The sequence below is a fragment of the Diospyros lotus genome, chromosome 13, assembly GCF_014633365.1.
Source record: "Diospyros lotus cultivar Yz01 chromosome 13, ASM1463336v1, whole genome shotgun sequence".
Taxonomy (NCBI): Eukaryota; Viridiplantae; Streptophyta; class Magnoliopsida; order Ericales; family Ebenaceae; genus Diospyros; species Diospyros lotus.
Window position 1 is genome coordinate 36,813,632 of NC_068350.1, and position 27,802 is coordinate 36,841,433.

Below are 27,802 nucleotides of genomic sequence, written 5' to 3' on the forward strand. Positions count from 1 at the left end.
AATTTAATCACTAATCATTGTCACATAACTTTTTATGAACAATTTAAGATAAAAAATCACTCGACTTATTTTTTAAATGTTATCGGATAAATTTAATAAATATAATAAAAATTACTTTTATCTAAAATATTTTTATATTCTATTTTTTATTTATATTTTAATTAAGAAACATTATCTTAATATATTATTTATACTCACTTGTGCTAGTTCTCGAAAGTTACTAGTGACTTGAGAGAGCGGTTTGGCGTTCAAATTAAATAATGATGGGATAGTTAAAAATAAGATAAAATAATAATAATAAAATTAAATAATTTTGCCATTTGAAATTATAATTATTATATATATGATATATCAAATTATGAATAAGATATTAGATTAATTACACTAATAATAACTCAACTTTGCATTCTATTATTGTTTGGTCACTGAATTTTAAAATGTTATCTATTAGTCACTAATATTTCAAAATTGTTACTACTTAATCACTAAACTTTGAAATATTATCTACTAGTCATTAATATTTCAAAATCGTTTTTCACTTGTCACTCGTTAATTACTAAATTTTAAGTTTACGAGTGACGGATAAAAAATAGTTTTGAAATATTAGTGAGTAACATGTAATATTTTAAAGTCCAGTGACTAACTAACATGTAATATTTTAAAATTCAATGATTAAACAGTAACAGTTTTGAAATATCAGTGATTAATAGATAATATTTTAAAATTTATAAACAAAAATATATAAACTTTTTATAAATATAATTTTTAATATAAAAATTATAAAAAAATATTATTTAATAAAAAATTAACATAAATTTTATTATTCATTCAAGTAAACAAAAATTAATTTTGTCTCTAACGCAATTGTTGGGATTCTAAAGACGAAATTGCAATCATTTTTAATGTGATTATAAAATAAAAACACATTTTCAAATTAAAAATGTGTTTTTAATCTCTATTTAATATTATGAAATAGTGTCAAAATATTTTTAAAATTATGAAAACAGAATAAAAATATTTGTTTACTATTTATTAACTATTAAAATAAAAAATATTTTAAAAATACTAAAATAACACTGTTTCTGTGTCTCTATTTATCAGAGATAAAAGTACATATATGAGGGATAAAATGATTAAATAGGGACAAAATGATTATTTGGATAATGATAAGTTGCTAAAGATTCACCTTAGTAATATGCCATGGTGTATCTCATTTTTAATTACAAAAATATTTTTATTAAATAATAAAATATTATAAAACACAACATATTTATAGTAGATTACAAAATATGCCATTAGATTCTACCACTCATAATTGATAGTTGGAGACCTAAGCATTAATAAAATTAAGAATCTGTTATGCATATTTTTCGTACCACTTCTTATAGGTTAAATTCAGATCAGCCCAATCGCCTAAAGCCCAGTAGACCCAATCGAGCTCGTCAAGCAAGTTCATACATTGCTAAAATCTGACCTCAAATCGTAGAACTAAAAGAGCTCTCAACAAGGCTTTCAGCTAGTTCTCAGTGATATACTCAACAAGCTCCCGGCAATGTTTCTAACTCGCTGGTCTAACCATACAGCTCATCGGTTAAACTATTTAACTCACCTAGCAACCAGATTGCTGGATAACTGGAGGCAGGGACCCATCTATTTTTGTGAGACAAACTAGATCCTTGATAATAAGAAGCCCCATTCTCGATTTTATGGAGATGATAAGGACATCTTATCCCCCATGATATCATCTCTACACTTTTATATTTTATACAATTGTAAGCACCTCTCACTATAAATAAGGGTTAACAACACCATTGTAGGGGGAACGGATAATACCATATTATTACTCTGTCAGAATAACTAGAGAATAATCATAGAGTGGGCATCTTTCTGGCTGAATCATGTAAAATCCTTTTGTCTTTGCTTCTACTTAGTTCTTCCTCTTTATATTTCAGCTCATTTTCTCATTACGAGTTTATAAATCACGATCAGCTAAATCTGAACGTTGACAGAATCTAACTTATAATCTCTAGCTCACAAGATTAAAGACTCAATTCCTACTAAGTTAAGTTATACAGAAATAAAAATAAAAAAAATAAATACGATACGAAACGAAAATAGAAATACGACTTCAAAAAAATTTTAAAATTATAAAAATAACTTAAAAATATTTGTTTACGTTTCAAAACTAAAAACTCAAAAACACCAAAAGACACCTTTAAACCATAGAGGTTAGCACTCATAATGGTCCCACCATTAAGATGTTAGCATCCCATTGAAGGCATTGAGGAGTAAGAGTTAGACACCCAACAAAAATTGAATAATTCAAAAGGCAAAAAAGGTTTGGATGAATTGAGAGGTGTTGGGTGTAGTGCTGTTAATTGATGGGAATGGGATCATAACTCCAATTAAAATTACATTAAATTAATTGTGGACTCATAGGAACACAACCCACAACACAAGCCTGGCTTTTCATCACCACTCTACTCCTTGTACATATCAAATCCTGGTAAATAACAACTATAATTAGATTAAAATATCAAAATTATTATTTTAAATTCGATATAACGTTAATAGCCATAGATAATAATTTTATTTATTTTTAATTAGGCTAAGTATTTAAAATAATAATTTATAATAATTAAAATACTGAATATTAAATCTTAATATTTTGATCGTTAAAGATTAAATGTTAAATTTTTTAATTGGTAAAAATGCCCTATCAAAAAATATGCATGGTAGAGTAGCTAATTAAATTATTTAATGTTAAAAAGTATATATAGATAAATGTAAATAAATGTATTTTAACTTCTTATAAATTACTTTTCATTAATTAAATAAATTATTTAAATATAAAAAATAGTATAAAATAAATATTTATGATTTAAAAATAAAATACAAGTTTCCTTATCAGAGTGTGTGTGTATATATATAAAGCCGCGCACCTTTCACAGAAGAAACCCAGCGGCCATTGTCGAACTCAAGATGAACCCTCAAATCAGAGGCTGGGTAATCAAACTCGTCTCCCGAACTATCGAAATACACAACGTAGTTGAAATCATCCTTCCTCGCCGTAACCCTACCGGCCCACCAGCCGTCAAGGTCGTAGGCGTCGACCTCGTCCAGCACGTCGAATCTCGACACCCTAACCTGCGGCGGCAAAGGGCGGACATGCGAAGCTCGGACGACCTCCTTCAATGGCGCCTTGCCGGAGTCGTCCAACAGCGTCGCGTACTCCACGCGCAGCTTCTCGCCGCCGGCCACGCTGCCGATCACTCTTGCCAGAAAGTAGGAGCCGAGAAAGCCGTCCTCGTTGCTGCACACCTCGACGTAGTGATCCGCCGCTTTTTGTCCGGTTTTCTCCATTGATGATGCTGCGTTACGCGTTTGACGATCGGGAACAGAAGGGTTTCTGAAGGAGGAGATGGAGCTTCGGAAAGGACCAAAAGGGTAGCTGATTTGGGAAAGAGCCGTCCGGTTTTGGTGGGATTTATGGAGGTTGGAAGTTGGAACTAGTGGAGAGTTACAAGGGCCCATCTATTGTCTTCGTCCACGTGGCAACGTTGGGTTGTCTGAACTTTGAATACTTTTACGGAATTAAAATTATATTCCATACCCTCGAGTTTCAGTAAAATTAGAGAACGCGCCCCTCATACTTTGAAAATTACAATGAATTTCCTTTTCTTTTTATAAGAAATTACACGATTTTCTATTGGTCAAATATTTGGTAACAAATTGTTGAATTTTATAAAATTGTAAAGGTACTAAGTGTAGATGTAAATTTAATTTTGGGTGTAGTTTAATGTAATTTTTGAACGGTAGAGATAGTCAATGTAATTTTTAAAAAATAAAAATTACTTTTTACATTTATATTAAATTTTAAAAATATTAAGTGTAATTTATCCTACTAATTTTGGGTATAATTTAATGTCATTTTTGTGAGTTATATAAAAATAAAAATAAAAAATAGATAAAATATAAAACAAAATAGATCAACTAACAAAAAAAAAAATGCATTGAGATGTTCTTTGAGCTCTCAGGTTTCATATTCGAGCCCTGGAAAAAAACTTAATAATTTGGACGACCTTGAACGCTAAAAGACTGTCACACCGTCCTCATGTCTGTTGAAAAAGAATAAAGATTGAACTGACTGTTGAATTTTCTAATTTACATCTTCTGAATCGTGTGACCGAACAGCAAGAGACGCTTGTGATGGTACATTAACAAAAAAAATAAAAATAAAGAATAAAAAAATATATATAAAATAAAAATATAACTTTTAATATAAAAAATTATCTTTCAACCAAACATAAACATAAATCTTATCATCTATTCAAACAATCATAAAAACAAATTACTTCTATCACCAATGTAATAGCAACAGAGACAAAATTACTCTCTTTAATACAATTGTACACATGTTTTTAAATCAAAAATACATTTTTTATATTTTTTTTAATATCACAAAAAGGCTCCAAAATATTTTTAAAATTATATGACCTATAAATGTTTTTTTTATGTTTCTTAAAATTTCGACTATAAAACATTTTAAAAACAACCGAAACATCATTTAACGGCCTAAAAGTCCTATTAAACTAAATGATGGGAATGAAAATAAAGACGCAACTATAATAATAAATAAAATTTGCATCTCAACCCTGTTCGTTCATTGTCATTCCTAACAGCAACGAACTCATTTTAACCCAGTCAGGGTAAAGTTCCCATCAATAATAATTAAAACAAAAAAGGATTGTTGCCCATCTGCATGGCCCCACAGAGAGAGGGTAGGAGGGGGGGAAGGAGCAAAACAATAACAGATGGAGCTCAGGTTTTAAAGAGAAGCGGCAAGCACTTAAAAACTCTGAAAAATTGGTATTAGCTTATGTGGTCAGTTCGGAGATAATCCATAAACGCAATGTAGTATACTCAGCCTATGGGGTGGGTGGGAAAAGAGATTCAATTTGTTTGTATGTCCATGGCATACAATCCAAAACATATATAGGGCGCCGTCTGTACCAATACCATCTTGGAAATGATTGTTTCCAGAGAAATTGTTTGCTACGTTTTCAAGGGCTGCTGAGGTTCTTAAGGTCCTCCTCTTTGGCATACCAGCTAGGTATTATCTTTGAAATATGGGTGAACAGGTCCTTGTATGAATTTCTGATTGTCCCTTCTGCAACTCCAGTTGCAATTGAGACATCTGCATCCACACAGCAGCCCAAATGCATTCAATAAACCAAGTATCAAAAATTAGGGCCCGGTGTGTCCTAATGGTTGTACCAGGACACCCCCAAGTAAAAATGTAGAAGCTTGAAATAGCAACAATAATTGTGTAACTCCAACATGATAATTAGGAATGTGTAGAAATTGCAGGGAAGAGGAATGGAGCTTTTCTTGTTTAGCATTCTACAATTTTCTAATAAAAGGGAGGATAAATAAAGGTTTCAGTGGGAATCTCCAGTAATCCAATGGCTCAAATTTGGCATTCAAAGAAATCGAGTTTAGTGCAGGTGCTGATAGATAATATACTAAAATCCACATTTGATTCTGAGTTCTTATGTAAGTCGATCAATGGTATGCTTACCTTTGAGGGGTTTCTTATCATCTGAAAGTTGGGTTACAATGTAAATGACAGCAGCTGCAATTGATATAGGGCTCCTCCTGAAATATCATGGAGGTAAAGAAATTAAAAGCAGTCTACAACCCCCTGGAAAAATCCACCCACCAACCTATAAATAAATGGTCACAACATTTGGTACAATAACATGCAAAATTAAACATAAAGCAAGAGCAAGCAACTAAACTTAATGAAGATTTTTTAAGTAGGACCTCTGAGAGAACAGTGTGTGTATGAGAAGAAACGAGGAGGAAGGAAATAAGAAAAAGAAAGCATAAAACGGAAGGAGAGAAGGTGAGTCAGAATATACAGGTTAGGTTTTTATCTCCCTTTTTGATTTTTTGGAAAGGGAGAAGGGGGAAGAGAGCAGATTGTTTTCGGGGGGGTGAAGGTGAGTGGGAAGGCAAAAGCAAACCAGCAGAAGAGCAAAGGAGAAACAACAGAAGAGATAATAACATAATAAGAACTCTTGGACGGAGTAGGTGTATCTGCTATTGTACTGGGCACATGTATGTTATAGACAAGTCAAACACGTTACTTTGAATTTCCCCGCTTTCTTATTTTACTCCTTGTCACACCATTGCCATGCCTGTCTACTCTGAGGCATGTCTTACAAATGCCCGAATATGTCCTAGTCCTGTCAATGGGCTCGAACTGAAACCATTCTTCCCAAATTGACTGTACTCAGATCTGAAAATGCAAATCCGGTCTACTAATACTAGACCTATCTATGGGGGATCAGATCCGGATTTAATCTGCCAGATTTCAATCCAAAATTGAATCTCTCTCAAAAACGCTAGCATCAGCGACCAAAACTGTAGTAAAGATCCTCATCCCACTTGGTTCAGTATCAGCTATCTAGGCCGTTGGGCATGTACAAAAATTTTTCCGCTCAAAGCAGCTAAGACAGCTGGGATAGTCCTCAGCAAGCCTGATGGTGGTGACTGTCTCATGGGAGAGCAAGGACTTAGACCCCACTTGGGATTAAGGTGAAGTGAGTTGAGTTGAGTTTGATTACATAAAAGTATTTGGGAAATTTATCAAGTTGAGACGAGTTTCAATTATAACTGTTTGGTAAAATACTAAAGTTGAGTTGAATTAGAATGTTAAATGACTAAGGAGGACATAAAAATTAGGCAAAAGGTCACTTTTGGTACATGAACTTGCACATTTTGGTCAATTTCATACATGAACTTTATTTGTGGTCAATCAAATATATGAACTTATAATTTTGGTCAATTTCATAGAAATGAAATTAAGGTAAATTATCATTAGACACCTTACAATTTGGACCATTTACACAGAGACCCCTTAATAATTTAAATTCCTCTAAATGTCTATACAACTTATCTTTTATACTCTGAAAACCCCTTTCATTTTGTGTATTACCCAAAAATAAAAATTAAAAGTAGAAAACACTATATCTTTTGCTCAGAGTAAGATGGTAAAATCCCAACACTGATGCTTCTTGTTCTTTGAATTCACCCAAACTCGCCTTGCCTTGGCAAAGAAAAACTGAAACAAGGAGAGGAAGATGGGAAATTTTCAAATCCCCAAAACTAAAAAACATGAAGAACACCCAAAAAAGGTCTCTGCACCAAAATGATGAAATAGATGGTATCCTCAACCAATAACCCACAAAAAATCTTTATAGTTGGACAAACATCAGAAACCCCCAAATCAACCTAATAAAAAAAAAAAAAAAAAACAAATCGCATAATCAAAATCATCAAAAAGAAGTGATGATTAACTATCCAAATTAGCGATCAACCTGGTGAACCCAACTGCAGTTGATCCAATTTTTACTAAACATCCTTCTACATCAAGGGACTTCAAGGTTTCCTTGGATTATGTTGGGGATCTTTTAATGGTTTGGAATTTTTATTGTCATTTAGCAGACTATTGAACTTGTGGCCTTTCACCCTCGGACATTTTCAAAATGCTCTTTTCCAAAAAGAAAGAAATCTGATTCCCATTGTGGAATCTCATGCGGCTCTTCCTCACTTGCTTATAAAGGATAAGGAAGATTATACAATGGCTTTACAGAAGAAAAACCATATGCCAAAAGTTGAACAATAAAAATCATCAAAAGTTTCCATCATTGCAACTAACTAAAAGGGAATTCCAGGTTTCTGATCAAGAGGGATAAGGCAGAGAAAAAGATTGTGTGTGTGTGTGAGAGAGAGAGAGAGGGGGGGGGGGGGGGGGGGGGGGGGGGGGGCTCCATTATGGTCGTCCATCACCAGAGAAGATGGGAGGGTGAGATTTTGGTGCTGGCAACGTGTTCCAAACCCATAACCAGCATTGAAAAAGAACAGACAAAGGGTTCTAGTTTTTGATTTTTTATTTTTGGTTAAATTTAATTAGTTTGTAATAAAGGGGATGTTAAAGCCCCCAAAAAATAAATCATGTGGACCTTCAGAGATATTTTTAAACTAAGAGGAGTCTTAAGGGAAATTTATCCCAATTTCAATCGTATGAAATTAACCAAAATTATAAGTTCATGCACCAAATTGACAAAAATGCACAAGTTCACGTACTAAAAGTGACCTTTTGCCTAAAAATTATAAATGTGATAATAAAATTTATATATAGATTAATATAACAAATCTTATTACATATATAAGTATATTTTAACAAATATGTGTATAATTTTTTATTACAATATATATAATTTAACAAATCTATTTTATAAAAATATTTATAAATAATATGAAAATGAATATACAACAGCAGCATATCCCACCTTTATCCCACTATGTGGAGTCGGCTACATGAATTCTAGACTTTCATATATTTCTGTCTTTTGTTATATCTTCATTTAGGTCCATACAATATGAAAATGAATATATTTATTAAAATATATTTTCTTTATTATATGGCAATGAATATATAAATATATTTTCTTTATTTATAAATATATTTTTTGTCTTTTCTTCATTTAGACTTCCATGTATTTTCTTTTGTATAATGGCAATGGTGGAAGAAGAGACCAAGTGGTTGACTGATCAGGAGATTTAATTTTAGAGTTTCTAAGGTAAATCAAAATGTCATGGACCTCTAATTTTTCTAGGCGCCTCTGGTATGGGGCTGAGGAGATTTTAATGTTATAGTTTTGTCTTGCTTAATTTTTGTTTTTGGTCAGCTGGGGATTAGAATGGTCTGTTGATGTGAGCATGGTTAGCGTGATTCAGGTTATGGCAACTGCTTTAGGCTTGTTTGAGTTTGCACCAACAAGAAGGAATGGATTTTAGGTCCTTGCAAGTAGGGCTCGGTTTCAATATACCTTTTGTTAGCTACTGTTTGGAGATAAACTTCCAAAAATAAAATAAATTATATTTTTCTATTTGGGTTATCAAGAAGAAAACTGTTAAAAACTGGAAACAATCAAAACAGGAAAAAGAAAATGAGAGAACCTATAGGATAGGGTCTGGATTGGGTTGGATCCAGTCCAGATCCACATCATTGACAAGCCTAGTGGCACTGGTGCCCATGCCTCACCCTCATCATATAAAAGGTAGAGTGAAAAAATAAAACTATATCACACTTGCACAACCTTGAGTAGATAAATCAGATCAGCGGCTGGGAATTAAACTTACCTAGTTTTTCATGTTCAAGAACAAGAAGAGATGTCTATTTCAGCACTACAAATTTGTTTATCTGAAGTACATATTTTTCATAAAGTAGGGTAGGACTTTCTATAATAGAATAAGCAGGCTAGTTAAGAAGCAGCAATATGGATATAATCTAGAAATACAGACAGAAGCAAGCAAAATATGGTAATTTGTCAAAGTTGAGGAAGTAGATACAGAAAGGATTGCTAGATTAACAAAGTAATATGTGAGAGTTCCAAATCACCAGTTGGTAATATGTTAACAGGTTACTAGTATCTGTGAGAGTTGTAATCAGAATGAGTTTAAGTACTTTTATTTATTATCTTGAACAAGGTTTGTATTTGCAAATTTGCCAAATTTTATCCCGAACAAAGTTCCAAAAGCCTATCAACAAATCCATTCTTTCCTCATATATGCCCAACTAAAATAGACTTGTTCCCGTTGTGTGTTGTAGATGACCCCAGAAAAAGATACACTGATAAAAGATTTAAGACACATATCCTAGCATGTTTGAATGTCAACACATATCCTAGCATGTTTGATGTGCATCCAAGGCTGATACATGTCAAGCATGAGTATGACATCCAAATTGAAGTGTCTGTGCTTCGCAACTCATGTCCAGAACACATATTCCCAAGTGTCCAATAGAAGTGCTCAAAGAATTAGAAGATTCACTAGGGTGGGTTCTAATCATATTCAAAATAAAATTCTTAAATTAACTAAATTATAAGAAAACAAAACAATTCCATATTGAAAATCAAAAATAAAAAAATTTAGAATTTAGTTTTATGTTAAGTTCTATGGGTTGGCAGTTCATGTCACTTCAGATAAACTACTATTGACAAGATTAACAGGGCAATGAGTCCCATGAAAAAAATATATATAACGGAAGTATAAATAACTGGATATTCCTTCTCTTCCTTGGCTCAATTACCCTTTGGGGTCTTAGAATGAAATGGAAGCACATTTCAATGCCATCTGTATGGAAAAAAAATAGAACTTGTTCTCAAGCTCCGCCACCCAAACACGATCACCCAAGTCAACAATAGGAAAAATCATTTTGGAGTTCAAAATTGAAATGATTTTTTTAGTCCCACTATATACTAATATCCTTTATGGTTTATGACATAATAGAAAAAGCATCATCTCACAAACTGATATGTTCTCCCACCAGCCTACCGTGTTGATCATTGCCAGTTATTTTGACTATAATTAATAACACAAAAGCAATCAAGGAATCCTGCTTTCTATTTGCTCAAATCTTAGGGGCCGTTTTAGTTTTGGAAAATGTTTTCCAGTTTTGTCTCCAATTTTCTATAAAACCTCTAGGTTTCATTTCCCATAGAAAATTTGAAAAAACATTCAAATATTAGTGCAGAAAACTAATTTCCAATCTAGAAGATGAGGAGGGTATTCAGGATTGGTATTGTCTTGTGATTCTATTATAGATACATTTGCACACACAATGCATTCATTCTTCCCATGTGGAATATGAGAACATAAGAGAAAAACAAACCTTATATCAAACTCTTCTGACTTCTGGACAGCTTCTTGGGCAGCTTTAACTGCTTGATTGTTCATACCAAGATTTGAACAAAAGCGCCTCTGAAGGGTTTTTATTAAGATTTAAAATGAGTGGCAGAATAACTAGAAAAGATAACTATTGCAAGGGCAATTATGAAAGAACTTATATAAGAGCCATAACAAAATAAAAATGCATGATTTCACAAAAACTCTCACCATAAAATCCCCAGCATGTATGGTGCCCATCTCCACGGATTGGCCCATCTCAAGCTCTAGTTGTTTCACTATGTACTCTTTTGCACGGCCAATTTCCTTCTTTGTCGCTCCATTGGCGACAGAGCATATTTCTAATTGAAATCCATGGTTTCAGGAATAGCTCATTTGCATAGAGAGATAAATTAGGAAGCAGCCATACAATAAAAGAAATCTTAGGTTGTACCCTTTACAGTTCGTGGCTTGTCTTCTTGCCGACAAGCAATGTACAGGCAAGCAGCCAAAATAGCATCTTGGTTTCTTCCTCTACTAGATTTCTGATCTTCTACCTTCTTGTATATTTCATTGGCCCGATCCTTGAGAAAAAAATCATAGAGATCAATCAAGAAAAGGTGAAGTATTCAAGTTGTCCACCTTTAAAACAACAAAAGGATAGACAAATAAACTGTCAGCAAACAATTGCATAATCATCTTTAGAATGCATGTCGAGGGAAGAAAACGTCTATCTCTCGCAAAACCTTCTTATATTATTTTTTCCCTATAATAGGTAAAACCACATACACTGTTCAATGCTTAGTAAGTAATATATAAATTATGGATGACCATACAAAGGAAGAAAAATGAAAACAACACATTTGTGATCAAAAGAATGCCATACAAATTGTATCATCATGATAGTACTGGAGGTCAGTAAAAATCCTAGGATAAGAAGTTGAGAAATAAACCATACTTTGGAGTTGGAATATTTCAAATTCTTGCATCATATATATGGAGATGCATTTCCATGTCATCACAAGAAATCATGAGGAAGCACAGATAAATAAATTAATTGATTCACATTTATAAACAACATATCAAGCCTTACTCACACTATGTGGGGTTGGAAATACACATTTATAAAGTCACCACAAAATGCAAGCCAAGTATTAGAAAACAAAAACTTATCATTAAACAGTGGTTAAAATAGGCACTGATTATCCACATACCTGCCCCGCATAGGAACTTAATATGCAGGCAGCAACAGGATGCTCCCAAAGGACATGTATGAAGACCAGTATTGTGACCTTTTGACATAATTGATGGTGCAAATGTTTATCCAACAGTTCTAAATAGTAGGGGAACAAAAGCATGCATAGCATCATGGAGATAATAGCCAATGCTGATGTATATATCTCACAGAGATGAAAAAAATTACTTATACCCTATTGTACTAGGAACTTAATGCCTAAACAATGTGAAGACCTATATACACACAAACATATATAACACCACCAATTCTAGAGCTTTTCCTTCTTTGATGTCGCCCTGCTAGACATTAGCCTACCTTCTTTATCATGCCTTCAACAATTGCTGTCCACTCTTATTCCAATGCAATTACTTATAAGCCTCCCTGATATTTTGATAGCCTCCAAGGTTAATCACATTCAACAATCCAAAGCAATAATAAAGAAATAATAGAGAACATGCCCCAATATACTTGGACACTCTCAAACATACCTACACTTGTCTATACATACATAACACAGAAAATTTTATAGCATTTTCTTCTTCCACTCTATACAGACATGTATGGGCAGGCCAGCTTCTTTATCTTGTACAAAACAACTACGGTCCTCTATTCTTCTGATATGATCAGTACTAAGCCTCAGAAAAATTAGGGTAAGGTTAAACTTTAACATAAACAAGTTGGGTAAACCGGAAATCCTTGTATCACTATGGTCCATGCATAAAAACACAAATTCAAATAACTATAAACACTAGCAAATCTCGAGATAACTTTGCATAAACTGTTGCAAAGTGTAGTCAAGAGGGTGGCTGGATAGAATTATTGATTATAAAAGGATGGATAGCCAAGTTGATAGTTCCAAGGCAAACTTGAGGAAACTTGTACTATTTCTACGATTCTCAGGCTGTAGTGGCTGATCTAACATTCAAAACAATTTCACAAAGAGTAAGTAATTCTAGGAACAAGCACATAACCAAGACAAGTTGATTTTTTCCACATTCAATTATGCAAAAAGAGCTAACACCCATAGAGAATTTGATTTCATTTTGTTCAAACATATGCATACTTCAGTCTAGAGTAATAATGGAAAAGTTTTATCATGACACATCTATCCCAACCTTCATCATGAGTCATGATGAACATGTTGTTGATTTTACTTATATTTTTTCTCAGTTCAATAAATAAAATATGAATAGCTTATAAACAAAATGTTCAACTTGTAACATCTTACTATAGTATATATAAGTAAAGCCCATGTGGATGCAGTTCTCTGTTTTCTCGTGAAGGACTGAATCCAGAACAAATTCCAACAGTTTGAGACCAATAAACAGTAGATAGCAACAGGAAACAAAGTGAATGGAAACTATATGTAAGATATATCAAATAGAATGTGTTATCCTTTTACTTGTACTAAAGAAACAGTATATAACTCTGGTAAGGGACAAGAAATACACAGAGGAAAGGAATACACCTATAGTATCTGTCCTGTGTTCTCATGAATACATGGGTAGGATTAGAATCTTAGTAATCCCCTATCCTTTCAACAATTATTGTCCTCTGAATGGCTCCCAGATATGTCATATCTGCAGTGTTTTCTCAAGAAATATGAAGAGTAAAGGAATATTAAGTGGGCTGTTTCAAGGGGAAACAAAGTATGATGAAGGCCATTCTTGCTATTCACAATTAATACCAGTGGCAATAGCTACAGTTCCCTATCATGATGCAGGACTAGCATATGTCAATTTTTTAAAGCCGTCATCAATAATGTAAATGAATGGGTTATACCCAGTTTCCACAAAAAGGAGGAATACTAAGGCATTTAGTGTCATACTATTGATAAATATACAAGGGTACGCAAAAGTATAGGCGTTCATATTTTTGTTTCGATCTCTTCAATCAGCCACTCCCCCTCCCCCCCTTCCTCTCTCTCTCCAGACCAGTCAGTGGGCTGGGTCTGGACCTGAATCTAGTCCGGTTTGGTTCTGATCCATTTAACCAGGTCTGGTCCTAAACATATATCTGATTACCTGAACCTGGTTCCAGATCCTATTATAGATATCATAAATGGTCCAGATCTAGCAGTTCCAACCAGTTTATAAGCCTACCAGCCAGACCATAATGGCTATGCCCAATGAGCCCACTCCCCCTCCCAACCTCCGGTGACTCCTTGCCTCCCTCTCCTCCCAAACTCTTGACAGCACCTACCAACCACTGACAAGCCCCCTTCTCCCTAGCTATTCCTCTTGGGTAGGCAACCCCACTGTTAGCAAGGGTTCATCAGGCCCTTGCTGGCAATGAAGAAAATAAGGCGGCAGCAAAAGAATGGGTTGACAATGCAGAAGGGACATTAAAGTCCAAAAAAATTGTAGGCAATGGATACGCTCGCCAATATAAAATAAATTGTTGCATGTATTTAATCATCCAACATTTTTTCCAAACATCATTTTCACTTTTATGTTAGGATTAGGAGCTCTTAGAAACTCAATTCAATAGTCTTAGTTTGCCAATCTCTCAACACTCCTCACCCGAGAAACATCCACAACAGAAAATATAAACTGGAAATGAAAAGAACAGAAAAGAAATCAAAGTAAGAGACAACCAAACCAAGCAGTAGGCACAGATTTATCCTGGTTCGAACTGATCAATGATCAGTCCTACATCCAGCCTCCAATCCAAGAGCAAATTCCACTAGAAACCAGAGAAACAGATTACAAGAAACCCTCAAACTCTATCACACAAGTTCACTGCCCTCACACAAGAGATTACATAGACAAACTTTCTCTCTAAGCCTTTTCTCCCTCTCAACAATCTCACTTGTATTCAGAGACACAATGAATGACATATTTGTTATGTCCAACTGCCTAGCCCTCGCCTCCTATTTATAAACCATAGGGGTGTTAATTACAAAGCCTATCATTTAGCCTACACAAAGACGAAAATATCCCTTATAATATAACACCTAAGTTATCTCTCTCTAACTTAGAAAAAATCCAGTCACACTCATTCTTCTAACAGGTTCTACTCTTCATCTTCTAGACAGAAATCTCCATGCAAAACCCAACATTTTATTTCTAAAATTCAAAAAATGCTGACACAATGTTTAGTTTTTATTTAACACAAAATGAAAGCAAACACAAAACACATAAGAATGAACACTGAAACTAAATCAGCGAAAACTGAAAGCAAAATCAAGCAGGTTTTAAGTTCATGTTTTTATTTGTCTTTTAAATTTTTTTTGCTCAAGATCATGGCCACCTGCAAACTCTATTTACCTAGACATTGCATTTCCCATGATTGTGTTTACAAAATGGTGTTGAAACAACTTTCCTAAAATTTGGAAAAGTAAAAAAATGTTAACAAAATGTCTTTCAAACTGTAATCTGTTCTACCAAAACTTCTTAATAACATTCAAGAAATTCTTAAAGAAACATTACAGGAACATATTTTCCATAAATTCTATTTTTCCTATTTTCCTAAACCTTTTTTTATTTCAAAAATAATGTCAATGTCACTTCAAATTCTCTAAATATTTACCACTAAGATCTTAACTGATCACAACATTTTTACTGTTTATCAAATTTCAAATAGTAACTTTTTAAATATATATATATAAATAATTATATTTGATCTTATACTAAGCATTTCTCTCTCATCTTTATTGATATTTCGCATTTCTGTTTTACGTATCATTTTCTGTTTTCATTTGCCACTTTACAACACTGTTGAAAGCTAAACAACAAAGATAATCCTGAACAAAACCATAAAAATCTGATTTCACTAAAGGGTGTGTTCTTGGTGCATGCCGTCCTCCCCTTGCAGGGGCCATCTTTGTATGCAGCCTTACCCTTGCTTTGCGAAGAGGCTATTTCCATAATTAGAAGCAATGACCTCACAAATGAAACCATAATCATATTGGCGCATCTAGAAGTTCCTGAACTTCATTGAGTAATGTCACTCATAAAAAAGGCCAAGATCCACAATGCAGGATCACTTCCAAAAGAGAAACAGCGCCTTTAGCAAACTATGCTTTTATGGAGCTACCACACGGCACACAAAAGTTCTATATCGTCACATAAGAAGACACAATAATGGGCAATAAATAGCATACCTTTATGGTTGCGACCAGCCCCAACCTGCAAGAGAAAATTACAGAATTTAGTAATATGATCGCAACTAGTACATATCCAGATTATAATATGAGCATATGCAGACAGAATGAAAGAAAGAACAAGGATCAATTGATTCCTAGCAAATGCAGATTTGTCCACATTCTGGAATTAAAATCATTTCAAGATACATGCATACCACACAGCATGAAATTAGAAAACAAAACAACCCAATATGGGAGATCCAAATGCTCAACCTAGTCAAATGAATATGTAAACACACAGTGAGCTTCGTGCATATAACACCAAGCAAGGTCCAAAGTCAAAAGGAATCATTAAATATTAGGTCAGGATTGGACCAAGATAAAAGATAACGCTGGAAGACAGGAAAAAATAAGAAAGAATATGGAGGGGAAAAAAATTAAATTAAAATACTCAACTGTGGCAAACCTAAAAATTATCTAAAAGGTTGATGCAGACACTAGCAAGTCTTCTTGTAATGAATAGTGGATTTTCACACATGACCAAACCAACTGAAAAGGCTATTCATATGGATTTTTTTCTTCTACAAGATTTATACATGGATAGATATGCCTAAGGTATATACTGAGACAGTTATCTCATTCTAATACCAAAATGTGTTGGAACTTTAGAACACCAAGTAATTTCAGACTCATCTAATTCTCATCTAATTCAAAATTTGAAGTTCTGCTGTGTTCTAATGTCCTTGAACATGAGAATACAGCAAATTTTCAAAATTTTAAAGTACTTTGATTTTACTATTTTAATATAAAATAGTTTCTACAAACTAATGAGTTGAATGCATGGATTAGAGTTGTATGTGATCATAAAAAAAATAACGTATTTATTAAGCCCATTTCCATCTAATCCTATCAAAGTGTCTAGGATCCTTGTCTACCAATTTAAAAGAGCCCATATCAATGGGGCATGCTATAACTGTAAAGACCTTGACCCTTAATCTTTTAAAAGTATCAGATGTTCATGAATATTGACAAGAGGACTCCTATATAGGGTCTAAAGTAAATTCATAATTAAAAAAAGAGAGCAAGTAGACTAAATGGAAATACATGTCTGTGTATATAAATAAAGATAAAGAAGGCCACCAGAACAGCAGAGAATTTATACAGAGCAAAAAAGAGGAGGACCAACCAATATGCTTCAGTAGTAAATATTAATAAGCCAGCAGTCTACATTTTGGAACATGTGGCCAACAACCTCATATCTATTCATTCCAAAACAATAAACTTCATAATCCAAAAGAAATCAAATGCTCTCTTATCGTTTCCTTGAAAATTCCCTCACGAAAAAAAAAAAAATCATGTGCTATGAAGAATAACATGTGCAAAATAAAAGTGCAAATAAACCAAAAATGTTACACTAGACATATAGCCATTGTCACGACCCTAGGGGTATTAGAGGGGAAAAGTTGTAATTGAGTTACAATTGTTGTTAGGAGGTATTTTGTAATTCGGTTAGCTACACATGGGAACTGTTATTCTAGAATATGTTTCATATTAGTTGTTAGTTAATGCCTATAAAAGGCTACTTGTAGGAGGATGGATGTTATGTTGATGAATGAATTGTAATTCTGTTATTTCTCTCCTAACTCTCTCTCATTCCCTCTTCTCTTCTCCCTCAATTATCTCTGTTCAGTTCTATCGCTCCCTCCAATTCTTCTCTATTTTTCTCCCAAATTCGTTTATAAACCCTAGCCCCTAGGGTTGTGACATCTGGTATTAGAGTCGACGATTCTCAATTGTGATCCAAAAGCTTAGAAGTTGGCCAAGGCGAATTCCGAGTGATTGAGATCAAGCGATCACGATCGAATTAGCAGATTATAGTGACCATAGCGATAGGCGCGGAATTGAGGTTTGTCTAACCACAACAGGTGACGACGTGGAGCGGACGAGTATTGGAGCCGATCAAAGTCATTGTAACTATGCGACTACACCTGCTCCTGAATCAGGTTCGATGTTGAAGCGGAACGACATCAACGATTCTTTACGAATTGTAGGCAAAGCAGGTTCCGTATCCGACCTAATTTCAGGTGATGCAGTGAATTCCGAGTCGTCTTGAGGTAGTAAAGACAGAATCGTAATCGACCAAGCAATTTTCAGAATCAGTGGATTCGTAGGTGAGCAATTCTCAGAAGATTGACATAGCCAATAGATCTTCGGTGGCGACTTCGATGATTGCGGAGCCTTTGGACGGTGATTGGGTGGCAAATCCACTGGTGATTCTGATTTGTGTAAATCGTGGTTAGATAGTGATGCGGTCACTATTTGAAGATGGAGGGAACCGACCCGAAAGCGTTCAAGACCCGATCCAAACCAGCCCATTCAAGAACCGGCCAAACAAGGGTCGAGACTTCATATTTTTTCCCATATTCCTTTAGGGTTTTAATTTACTTCATATCTTCTAGGGTTTTACTTCTATTAGGATTCTAATTAGTTTTATTTACCATAAAGGCATAGGTTGGCCGAACACTATAAATAGTCCTTAGCTAAGGTTTGTAAATAGTTTTTTCATTATTCAATTTCAGCAGCCTATTCGGTTTTCCTCAACAAAACAGATTTGGTTTTGCACCTACTTGAGAATCAAGTTTCAGTAATTGAAGCTTGTTTTTTTTAAGAGTTTCTTTTGTGTGTTTATTCTCTACAAGCGCGCTACACGCTACGTCAAATAGCGACCAATGCGGTGGAATTGAACTTGGATTTGAAAGGTGAGAAGGAAGACGCGATTCTCTCAATTCTGATTAGACAAAGGCCGAGCTAGGCTAGGCAGTTGATCAAGCAACAATTTAGACGGAGATTAAGGCATCGAAGAGAAGCAGATTGGAGTGATCAAAGCCTACAGTGATTGCGATTAGATCCCGAGGACTTGTTAATCAAGGCAAACTCAAGGAGTGTGATGATCCTCCAGCTAGTGGTCAGTGATTGGGTAAGAAGTGAACGCAGGCCTGGGGTGAATTGAAGTAGAGTCAATCCAATTGATAGAGGCCCATCGTCGATTCAATTAATCGGAATTGAATCGGATTTGAAAGGCGAAGCTGAGCATAGCCCACTTTGGCTCGAGATTGAAGACGACGCAGGTCGAAAGAGTTCTGATGGGATATCGAGTTGAATTCGAAGGTAAATCAGAGGGCACAGCGAAAGTGAATATTGAGCAATCGTTAAACAACTGATAGTGCAATCCAAGAAAAGGACTTAGATTTGAGACGATGAAATTCAGATCCAGGTCGCTGTAGGCAAGTAAGGTGATTCAGTGGAGCTCATTTCGATAATCATCGATTTCATAATTGGATTGAGGGCTTGTTGATTTGTGGCCATGGCAGAGGGAATGAGGACAGAGTTTCAATTGGATGCTATCGAAATTGGGATACGCCAGAACCAAGAGCAGGTGGATGACCGCTTGGAGACCTTAGAGATGGGATCCAACAAGCTCAAAAAGAGATCAATCGGAGCTGATGAGAGTATGCGGCCAATTTGGATAGAGCTGTTAGTGGGGAGAGGAATTTGCTCGATTAAGCCAACAAATCAGCCAGCAGGTGAGAGCAACCTTGAGCATGTACAGACTTTCTTTCCCGGACTTCATCGGCGCCAATCCTAACAATGCCCGCGAGGCAAAGGCGTAACAATTAGATGGAAGCATGGGATAGGGTGGAGGCAAAAGAAGACAATCTGACTCGAGGAATTGGAGGCAACCACTCCAATCCTCCAAGGCCACAAATGGACATTCCCCCGTTTGAAAGAGATAGACCTCGGTGGCGGATCCGGCGGTGTGAATGAGTGTTCTACCAATACCGAGTAGCTGAAAGGGAGAAAGTGAACATGGATGTAGCTTATTTGGATGATGCTGCAAACGCTTGGTTTTAGAATTGGAGTGATGAAGGGTGGAATGGAGTTGGACGGAATCTGCAACTGGTTCAAGGAGAAGACAAGAACGGATGTCATTGAGCACTTCAATAAGTTGAAATAGAAGGGAACGGTGGAGGAATATCAGGGGAACGAGGCATTGAGAAACAACCGTTTAGACTTCTCGATTTCATTGCAACTACAGGGATTGAGAAAATCAGACAAGCTTATATTGAAAAAGGGGATAGTAAGAAACTCAAACAGAAACAACGAGAGAGGATGCAGCCAAAGATGGGAAAGATGGATATTGATTATTACGTTCTTCATGATGCATTTTTCAAATATCAAACTAAACCTAAGTTGACAACACACGATGAACAGTATTTTGAAGGAAAAGAGTTTGAGGTAAAGCTAAGGGAGATGAAGCTAGGGATGCTATCACATGAACTAAAAGAAGCTATTGGAATGCCTAAAGGTGCTCCTCCCCCATGGCTCATCAATATGCAAAGATGATATGGTCCACCCCTTCTTATCCGCATTTGAAAATTCCTAGACTAAATGCTCCTATTTCCCTTGTTGATGAGTATGGTTGTCTGCTCCATGGTGATGCTTTTGGGGTTCTGCAACAAGATCAGCCCAACTATGAGGAAGAACCAATTGATAAGACCAAACATTGGGGTGATCTGGAGGAAGAGGAAGATAGTGCTCACGCAACAGATGAGAAGTATGAGGCTGATGAGGTCCTAAGAATGGATGGTAGTTGCAAAATATGAGGAACAACCTGAATTGAATAAGGCAATTCAGAATGACAAGAAAGAAAAGGCAATTGCTGAAAGAGAGATTGAGATTCTACTAGAAGAAAAATCTACTAAAAGTGTGCCTTTGGTGTACTCCAGCAATCAGAAAGTAAAAGTCTCTCCACTTGAGGAGGTCTCTACCAGGGCCTAATGGGGCCCTAGGATATAATAAATTTTGTGCTCTCCAAAAAATAATAAAAATTATTGAAAATCACATTTATTGCATGGCACACTTTTCATTGTTTGGTTTGGAAGCATTTTTCTCACACTTGAAAGAATTTATTGTATCTATTTGTATTTTTTGGGGCCCCAACCAGCAGCTCCTATATTTTTTGGGGGTCCCAAAAAATTGGGGGCCCTAGGCATAGGCCTCAGTGGCCTATGCCTTGGGTCAGCCCTGGTCTCTACTGAAGATGAAGAAGGAAAAGAGGTTGTGAAGCGAGGAGAGATGCAGCGTCACATCAGATTTTCGCCTGTAGAGAAGTTTGAATTTCTTTATATGATAGGAAATGATAGGGTTGCAGGACTGACAGCTCATTTGGAACCATTTTTAATGACAAAGGTGGATGGCTGAACTTGGTGTTGCAACAAGTCAGAGTATTGTTACTGTTGAGGAAAAAGAAAAGAAAAGGGCAATACAATATAAGAACAAGAAAAGGCAAAGAAGAAACCAATGGGTGAAGATGGGCATTGGATGAAGAAATAACGGCTCGATTGTAATAAGTTTCTTGGGGACAAGAAACCTTTCAAGGAGGGGGAATTATCACGACGCTAGGGGTATTAGAGGGGCAAAACTGTAATTGAGTTACAATTGTTGTTAGGAGATATTTTGTAATTCGGTTAGCAGCACATGAGAGCTGTTATTCTAGAATATGCTTCAGATTAGTTGTTAGTTAATGCCTACAAAAGGCTACTTGTAGGAGGATGGACGTTATCTTGATGAATGAATTATAATTTTGTTCTCTCTCCTAATTCTCCTAACTCTCTCGTTCCTTCTTCTCTTCTCCCTCAATTATCTTTGTTAAGTTATGTCCCTCCCTCCAATTCTTCTCTATTTTGTCCCGAATTCTTCCAAATTCCTTTCTAAACCCTAGCCAAATGCTAGGGTCGTGACAACATACAAGTCAAAACTACAAACTAAATTATCCATAACAAGGGATTAAAGACAACATGCACAAGTGCAATTAAGGTTATTCAGACACGTGAGAAGAAGGGCAATTAATAGATATACCACTGAGGTGGGCAGATGAAATGGATAAGTAGTTGCACCCCCGGTTTCTAAAATAAATATCCAACTCTAACGGTAAGACTTGTGATATTGTTGTCATTATGCTTCACCCTCTGTAGCTATTCACACCAGTGAGCCATATCTCATCTACATGGGACAGAACACAAGAATGAACTTCCCATACAGACAAGCCAAGACCCTCTTATGTCAATTTATTAAGCTCCATAACTGGGATGCAAAAATTCAACTGGCAACCCACCCATTATAACTGAAAAGGCATAAGAATTAAAAACAAAACATCCACGGATAAAGCCAACATTTCAATCGGACTACCACTCCAAGTTGTGACTGGGGAAGAGATTGAGAAGGAATTGCTATCTAGTTTGAGATCCTAATTCCTAATCCAAAATCAGAAATGCCAAGTTCGCTTCATAGATCATAAACTCCAAGGAAATTACTTTTTTTGCCAGTGCAAAAAAAGATTATCCATAAAATATAATAAGAAATGAACTAGTTGCCACCTACACTTCAAGAATGATTTATAGTGTGAATTATCAATAATTTTTAAAACAGATCACCAATAAATTTACCATAATTCTGACTGAGATTACCTAAGCAGTATGCACAAATAAATCTGCATCCATGCCGTTCCAGTGGACAATAATTAAAATGCAGATCTTATAACCCTAACTATCTCATACAATTAGCGATCAGCAGAATATAGAACAAGTAAATCATCCACAATTCAGATTTACTAATCACATCGCTTAATTTGGGCAACAAATAAACACCCAACTCAGGGCTCGTATTAGTCCGGTGAAACAAAAGCGTTTCGCCCTTCACACGTCACGAAACAACAAATAATCCAACACGCACAACCTTCACGTATCGCCTTCTCTTTAATTTTTTATGCAACGAACAGATAAGTCCGGACGAATAGAGCGAGCGATACAAACCTATCACACATGGTGGCGATGGTCTTGAAGGCCAAGATGAGGGAGCGATCGGGGTTGGAGCCGCGGTTCTGCCAGCGACCGAGGGAAGAGGACAGGAAGTCGGAGGTGACGCCGTTGGGCTTGGATATGACGGTGGAGAGGCCGCCATCGGTGAGGAGCGGGTTCGTCGGGCCGCCGACACGGACGGGGTCGTTGTCGGCGGACTCGTTGGCGAAGGTCCTCCACTCGGACGTCTCGTCGATGGAGTGCGATTCCAGCACCAGACCGCACTCCGAGCACACCGTATCCCCGGCCGAGTGGTCGAACACCACCTCCGTCGCTCTCTTGCAGTCCGAGCAGTACGCGTCGCCCATTGGATTGCGAGCGATTGACTACGAGATCGCACGAGAAACTGTAACTGCTAGGGTTCAGATTCTCCTCTTTCTGGCTGTTTGTTTCCGTTTATCGCTTTCGTTTCGTTAGGCTTCGATTCTTTCTTCGCCGATCGCTCCCTTTTTCTCTCTATCTCCTCCTCCGCAACGAGAGGAAACGCGATGCAAATGCGATCGCTTTAGAGGGCAGACAGCCAATTTATATGCGAGACGGGGGAAGGTTCAGAGAAGCGTTAGAAAAGTCACGTGGGTTTCGTGGCTGTCGCTTAGGTGGAGAATTGGGGCGCGTTTGGTTGCAAGGGCCTCGAGACAGGGAAAATTATCGAGTGCTATTGTGATAATAATATCGTAATTTAATAATAATTTATTATGTATTTAAATATTTTTTAATTCAATATGTTGGGTAAGCTAATCTCAAATAATATTATATCACATATGGTATTAAATTAGCAAATAAATCGTGCAATATAAAAGTATAAGGGAAGTGGAAGGAGTCTTCCATGAGCACCCACGCGTCCAGCTCCAATTTTTCTTAAAGTCTCACTTTTATGGAATCTTAGCCAAGTGAATTAGGATAAGGTTGTAGACTTGATTTTAGACCAGTGAGGGAGAAGACTTGATTCTAGATTAGTTTAGGATAGAGGGAAAAGTTGATTTAATATGAGGTTTTGCTTACATAATTGATAGGGGGGAGAACTAACCAAGGAAAGCTTTAGAATGCGATAGAGATGGTCTCGATTGAGGTTGGTGTTCATAATAGAGGATTCAACGCTAAAACGCAAAATATTTATGCTTGCCAATTCATGATAACGACAAGTTTTTTAAGGATTTGAGTGTTAGTGTCTTCTATGTAGACCCCAATGACCATTACATATATGTTTATTTATGTGGTTATTCTTTGTCGTATGATTTATGACGTGGATTTATATGTTTTGGGCACGTGGTGTGCGGGTTGTATTGGGCCATTCTCCAAAATCCTTACTAACATTTGTTTCTTATATATACTTGTTGAATATTGTGACTCATCATTGCTTTTCATCATTCTATGTAAGGGGAATACTTAAGTTGACGAGTTTGCTCAGTGGTGTTGGATCCTGTTCTTGAGTTCTAGACATGTGTATAGAGCTGTCTTGAAGAAACAGTCATGGATGTCGTTCTACTTTCACAATTTTATGGAATTTATGTATTTTGTTGTCAACCTCATGTTTTGTAGTCAGAGATTATAGAGTATGGCACACGGTAGTATAAGAACTCATCTGCTAGCTGTGAGAAATTAGGCCATGGTTTCTATCCTATTGAGTTTAGTGTGTGTTTTGACTTGTATTATTGTTTTATATCATTCTATTGATGATCCTCTCACATATTCTTTATGTTAAGGAGGTTTCGGGAGGCGGGCCGTCACATATTTCTTATAACATTGTATTAGAGTTCTCATGCTTATGAAACATAAGATTGATTATTAACAAAATTTGCTATTTTTCATCATTCTTCGCCTTTATTTTTGCTATGGGATCTCTTGCCTTCAATATTTGTTGCAACCTTTTTTCTAGTATTATTGATTTTGTGTTGCACTTTATTTACTATTCTCTATCTCATCATAGTTGTTATAACTTCATAGTATTTTAACACAATTTGAAATCATTTTCAAACATTCCAAACTCATAGAATTTACAAAGCATCTCGAACTTTTGAAATTTTCAACACTTATCGTAAACTTTTCAAACTATGGCCTCCAAATTTCTCACTATTATCTACAGAGTCAATTTGTTATTACAAATTAATTTATGAGATAAACATTAGAAATGTGGTTTAAATTATATCAGATTACGTATGATTATATTATAAGAGTGTTTGATTACTGAGAAATAAATGATTAGTTGGCCTCTCACGCAAATTTTTCGAGTTGTTGCCCGATTGGTGGTGCAAGAAAAGGTTGGGCACGAACCCTAATTGGTTTAGGGTAGGGGTTGTTTTACTATTAATTTATTATTATTGTTGTTATTATTATTTTTAATTTTGGGATATAATTATGAAAATTATTTAATTAAATATGATTTTGGTCCTATATTTGAAATAAAACTCTTGGGCCCAAAGTTGGGTAATGGGCCAGACCCAACTTTGGTTTATTAGCACATTTATTTTTTATTAAACTGAAGCCCAAAGGCCCAAGGGCTCATTTCATGATTTCATTATTAACAACCCAAGCTTTTAAGTAAAGGCCTGGGGCCTAAAAGTCCAACTTGAATTTGCTAAATGGTTGAGCCCAGGCCCATTGTGGTAAAATTGGGAGCTAATAGGTTAGACCAAATTGTATTGTCACCCACTGGCCAATTGGTTTAATTAAATAAAAATTCATTTGTCCTAAGAGAAATTGATACAAGAATCGGTGGATACGCTTCTTGATAATAGAATTCGTGAACAACCAATGAGAGATTGTCATAATAGAGTTTACGAGTTATTTTTAGATGTAATTGAAGGCAAATAGGGAAGATTTCGTAAGAACTTACTTGCTCAGTAAATGAATTGAATATTCCAAGTGTTCCATTATTGTCGAATTTACCAAAAAACTATAAAACCTAAACAATGTTTTAATTTGGATTTTTAACCTAAAGTGTGTTTGATGCATGAATATATTCTTTTAATTTTTAACTTTATGAGTTTTTTTATTTTTAATATTTATGAGATTGTTTTAATTTTATTGGATTGTATTAATTATTGAACTTCACTGACTATGTTTCTTATATTTTTCAAACCGTTCAAGTTATAGTTTGAATGATTTAAAATATGTAATGTTTTAGTTACAATTTAAAAGATAACTAAATCGGCATTGATAATTTAGTTAAAAAGGCATTTTTGAAACCGCCTTAACCAAATCATTTTACATATGATTTTACAATAGAAGACGGTTTGGAAGTGCATTTAACATTTTTCAAATTCGATACTTGTTGTGTTCATGAATTTCTTGAATTCTTCGGTGTAGGTTAATATTTTTTTATTGCATGAAAAATACTTTAAAAAAATAAAGTAGTAAAAATTTATTATTTTCAAAAAAAATAGTTGTAACATTCATTTATATATTGTAACATCAATGATTCTCTTATTTATATCATTTTTTGTATCTCAGGTAAATATTTTAAAAAATAATTTTTAATAATTAAAATATAAAATTTTGATGTTTTATATATTAGAGGTCGAATATCATATTTTTTAATTGTTAAAAGAACACAATAAACCAATCAAGTTATTCAAATACTGCCAACTAGAAGCGTATCACTTATGAAAATTGTCGCGTTCATACACGCAGTAATTAAAACCTTTCCCAATATAGGATAAAACTATTTGTACAGAAGAGGGTGTACAGAAAACTTACAAAATAATGAAATAACCAAATTACTCATCTGATAAATGATCCAGAAGACTCTTTCTCATTTGTATCTCTCTCGCCCTCGTCGCTTGTCGACAGCTGCCGCCCGTTACACCTCAGTTGGTTTGGGTGGTCGCCGGTTATTAGAGGTTGCAGCAGAGACAAAGTGGCAAGACATAAAGGAAAGGTAACGAGAGACAGCGAGATGGTGAGGGTACAACGACGATAAGAGGCGAGGCAATGGTGAGAGCGGGCAGGAAGAGAGGCGAGAGAGAAAAAAAAATGAACAAATTATGATATATCACGATATTTTGATATCAAAATATCACGATATATCACGTCTGTAAAAAATTATATGAATCCTTTTATATAAATAACGCGATCCGCAAGATAAGAAGACTGGTCTTACAAGTGGCTGTTTGGATTTCCCATCTTACCCTTTTTATAGTATTGTATGGGTCAAGCCGCACTTTTCTGTCTGTGTATGTATATATATACGTATATATCTTAACGTACATCTTCTAACGGTCCAATTCTGAGAGCGGATTGGGACTTCACCAGTCAGAAACTCCAGAGGAAAGTCAGACTTTGCACACATGTGCACATATTTTTTAATATATTTGTATATTAAAAATTAAATTATTCAAATACTATCAATTAATTATTTACGTGCTGTGTCGCTTATAACAATTAATATTTTTATACATGCGCTAATATTATTTTACGTAATGATTTAAAATAATAATTTTTAATTTTTAATAATTGAGATATCAAATTTTAATATTTTATATATCAGAAACTAAATGTTATATTTTTTAATTAATGAAGTGACACCGTATATATTAATTCATATATATATATATATTCATGTATATCAATATAGTTGCATCTTGTATGACATATTATTTTGAAGAAAAAATGTTTAAAAATAATTATTAAGTTATTTTTGAAGATTAATTAGTCTCCCGTGTTTATATTGATAAACAATAAAGAGACGACACATGTCTTTTCATCCCATTCAATTTTGGAGATTAAGTATGGACATCTAATTCATGAATTTTTGTTCCAATTATCTAAGCCTAGCATTTATCAATATCTAGTGAGATAAACTCTTTATTAACCTTCAATAATTGA

General features: G+C 35.0%; 2 protein-coding genes across 2 annotated transcripts; both read right to left on the bottom strand.

Annotated features, from left to right (window-relative positions):
* Positions 1–1,648: 1,648 nt before the first annotated feature.
* Positions 1,649–3,654, bottom strand: LOC127788966 (protein AGENET DOMAIN (AGD)-CONTAINING P1-like). Its single transcript, XM_052317687.1, has 2 exons — positions 2,943–3,654; positions 1,649–2,503 (listed from the first exon to the last, which is right to left on the bottom strand). Exons 1-2 carry the CDS (start codon positions 3,532–3,534, stop codon positions 2,481–2,483), a joined length of 615 nt encoding a protein of 204 aa, XP_052173647.1. The 5' UTR covers positions 3,535–3,654; the 3' UTR covers positions 1,649–2,480.
* Positions 3,655–4,849: 1,195 nt separating this feature from the next.
* On the bottom strand, positions 4,850–23,488 carry LOC127788561 (transcription initiation factor IIB-2). The gene is made up of 7 exons (XM_052316998.1): positions 22,934–23,488; positions 16,080–16,104; positions 11,192–11,321; positions 10,969–11,099; positions 10,745–10,833; positions 5,582–5,658; positions 4,850–5,197 (listed from the first exon to the last, which is right to left on the bottom strand). The coding sequence occupies exons 1-7, from the start codon at positions 23,284–23,286 to the stop codon at positions 5,064–5,066; spliced, it is 939 nt and encodes a 312-aa protein (XP_052172958.1). The 5' UTR covers positions 23,287–23,488; the 3' UTR covers positions 4,850–5,063.
* Between the last annotated feature and the right edge of the window lie 4,314 nt (positions 23,489–27,802).

Coding starts and splice junctions, on each gene's coding strand:
- LOC127788966 (XM_052317687.1), bottom strand. CDS start 3,534: ATGGGCCCTTGTAACTCTCCACTAGTTCCAACTTCCAACCTCCATAAA. Junction 2,504..2,942: donor CTGGGTTTCTTCTGTGAAAG/GTGCGCGGCTTT, acceptor GTTATTTACCAG/GATTTGATATGTACAAGGAG.
- LOC127788561 (XM_052316998.1), bottom strand. CDS start 23,286: ATGGGCGACGCGTACTGCTCGGACTGCAAGAGAGCGACGGAGGTGGTG. Junction 10,834..10,968: donor TACATGCTGGGGATTTTATG/GTGAGAGTTTTT, acceptor AAAACCCTTCAG/AGGCGCTTTTGTTCAAATCT. Junction 5,198..5,581: donor TGATAAGAAACCCCTCAAAG/GTAAGCATACCA, acceptor GTGTGGATGCAG/ATGTCTCAATTGCAACTGGA.